We start from the raw sequence: 495 nt of genomic DNA, 5'->3' as shown, positions 1-495 counted from the left end.
CAGGCTTTTACACCACATGAACATAATATCACTGGATTTTACTTGATTCTGCGACACACATCCACTGATATCGTCCCTTTTTTTTCTCTCTTTTTTTTTTAACCGTGGTCATGCAGGTCAAGGAAGAAATGTAGATGCTACACTAGAAGACCTGTTTATGGTTGAGAAGATGGCCTGTCAGCAATTACTTTTTATCCTCACTGACTTGAGTAAACCCTTGACCTCCTAAAAATTTGGGCTTTTACAGCCGAATGGCCCTGGTGGCCCCCCGGCTGACGGTTGCGGCGAAGCTGCCAAGGTCACCAAATGAAAGCTGCCAGCCAACCGCGGGGGTCTCACTGCTGAATGTGGACGGGTACGTTCACGTCATCTCAGCGAAGGATACCTATAGAGAACTGTCTACCACTCATATCAGGACAGTTCCAGGGATCTTTTATCGGCGTTCACACCTCAAGACCTCAGACTCATCTCATGTTGGATTAACACTGAGGGCCT

At 47.1% G+C, this 495-nt stretch overlaps 1 protein-coding gene across 1 annotated transcript in view; it reads left to right on the top strand.

Annotated features, from left to right (window-relative positions):
* The first annotated feature begins 251 nt into the window (after positions 1–251).
* The window catches only part of LOC103353441 (kelch-like protein 20), a 15,340-nt gene continuing 15,096 nt past the window's right edge, over positions 252–495 (top strand). Inside the window, exon 1 of the mRNA XM_008276429.1 lies at positions 252–355. Within this exon, the coding sequence (XP_008274651.1) occupies positions 252–355 (104 nt within the window). The remainder of the gene's footprint in view (positions 356–495) is intronic.

This window comes from Stegastes partitus, unplaced genomic scaffold (genome assembly GCF_000690725.1).
Source record: "Stegastes partitus isolate 25-593 unplaced genomic scaffold, Stegastes_partitus-1.0.2 Scaffold71, whole genome shotgun sequence".
Lineage (NCBI taxonomy): Eukaryota > Metazoa > Chordata > Actinopteri > Pomacentridae > Stegastes > Stegastes partitus.
The sequence above is the reverse complement of the archived record's forward strand: the minus strand, read 5'-3'. Positions and strand labels throughout refer to the sequence as shown.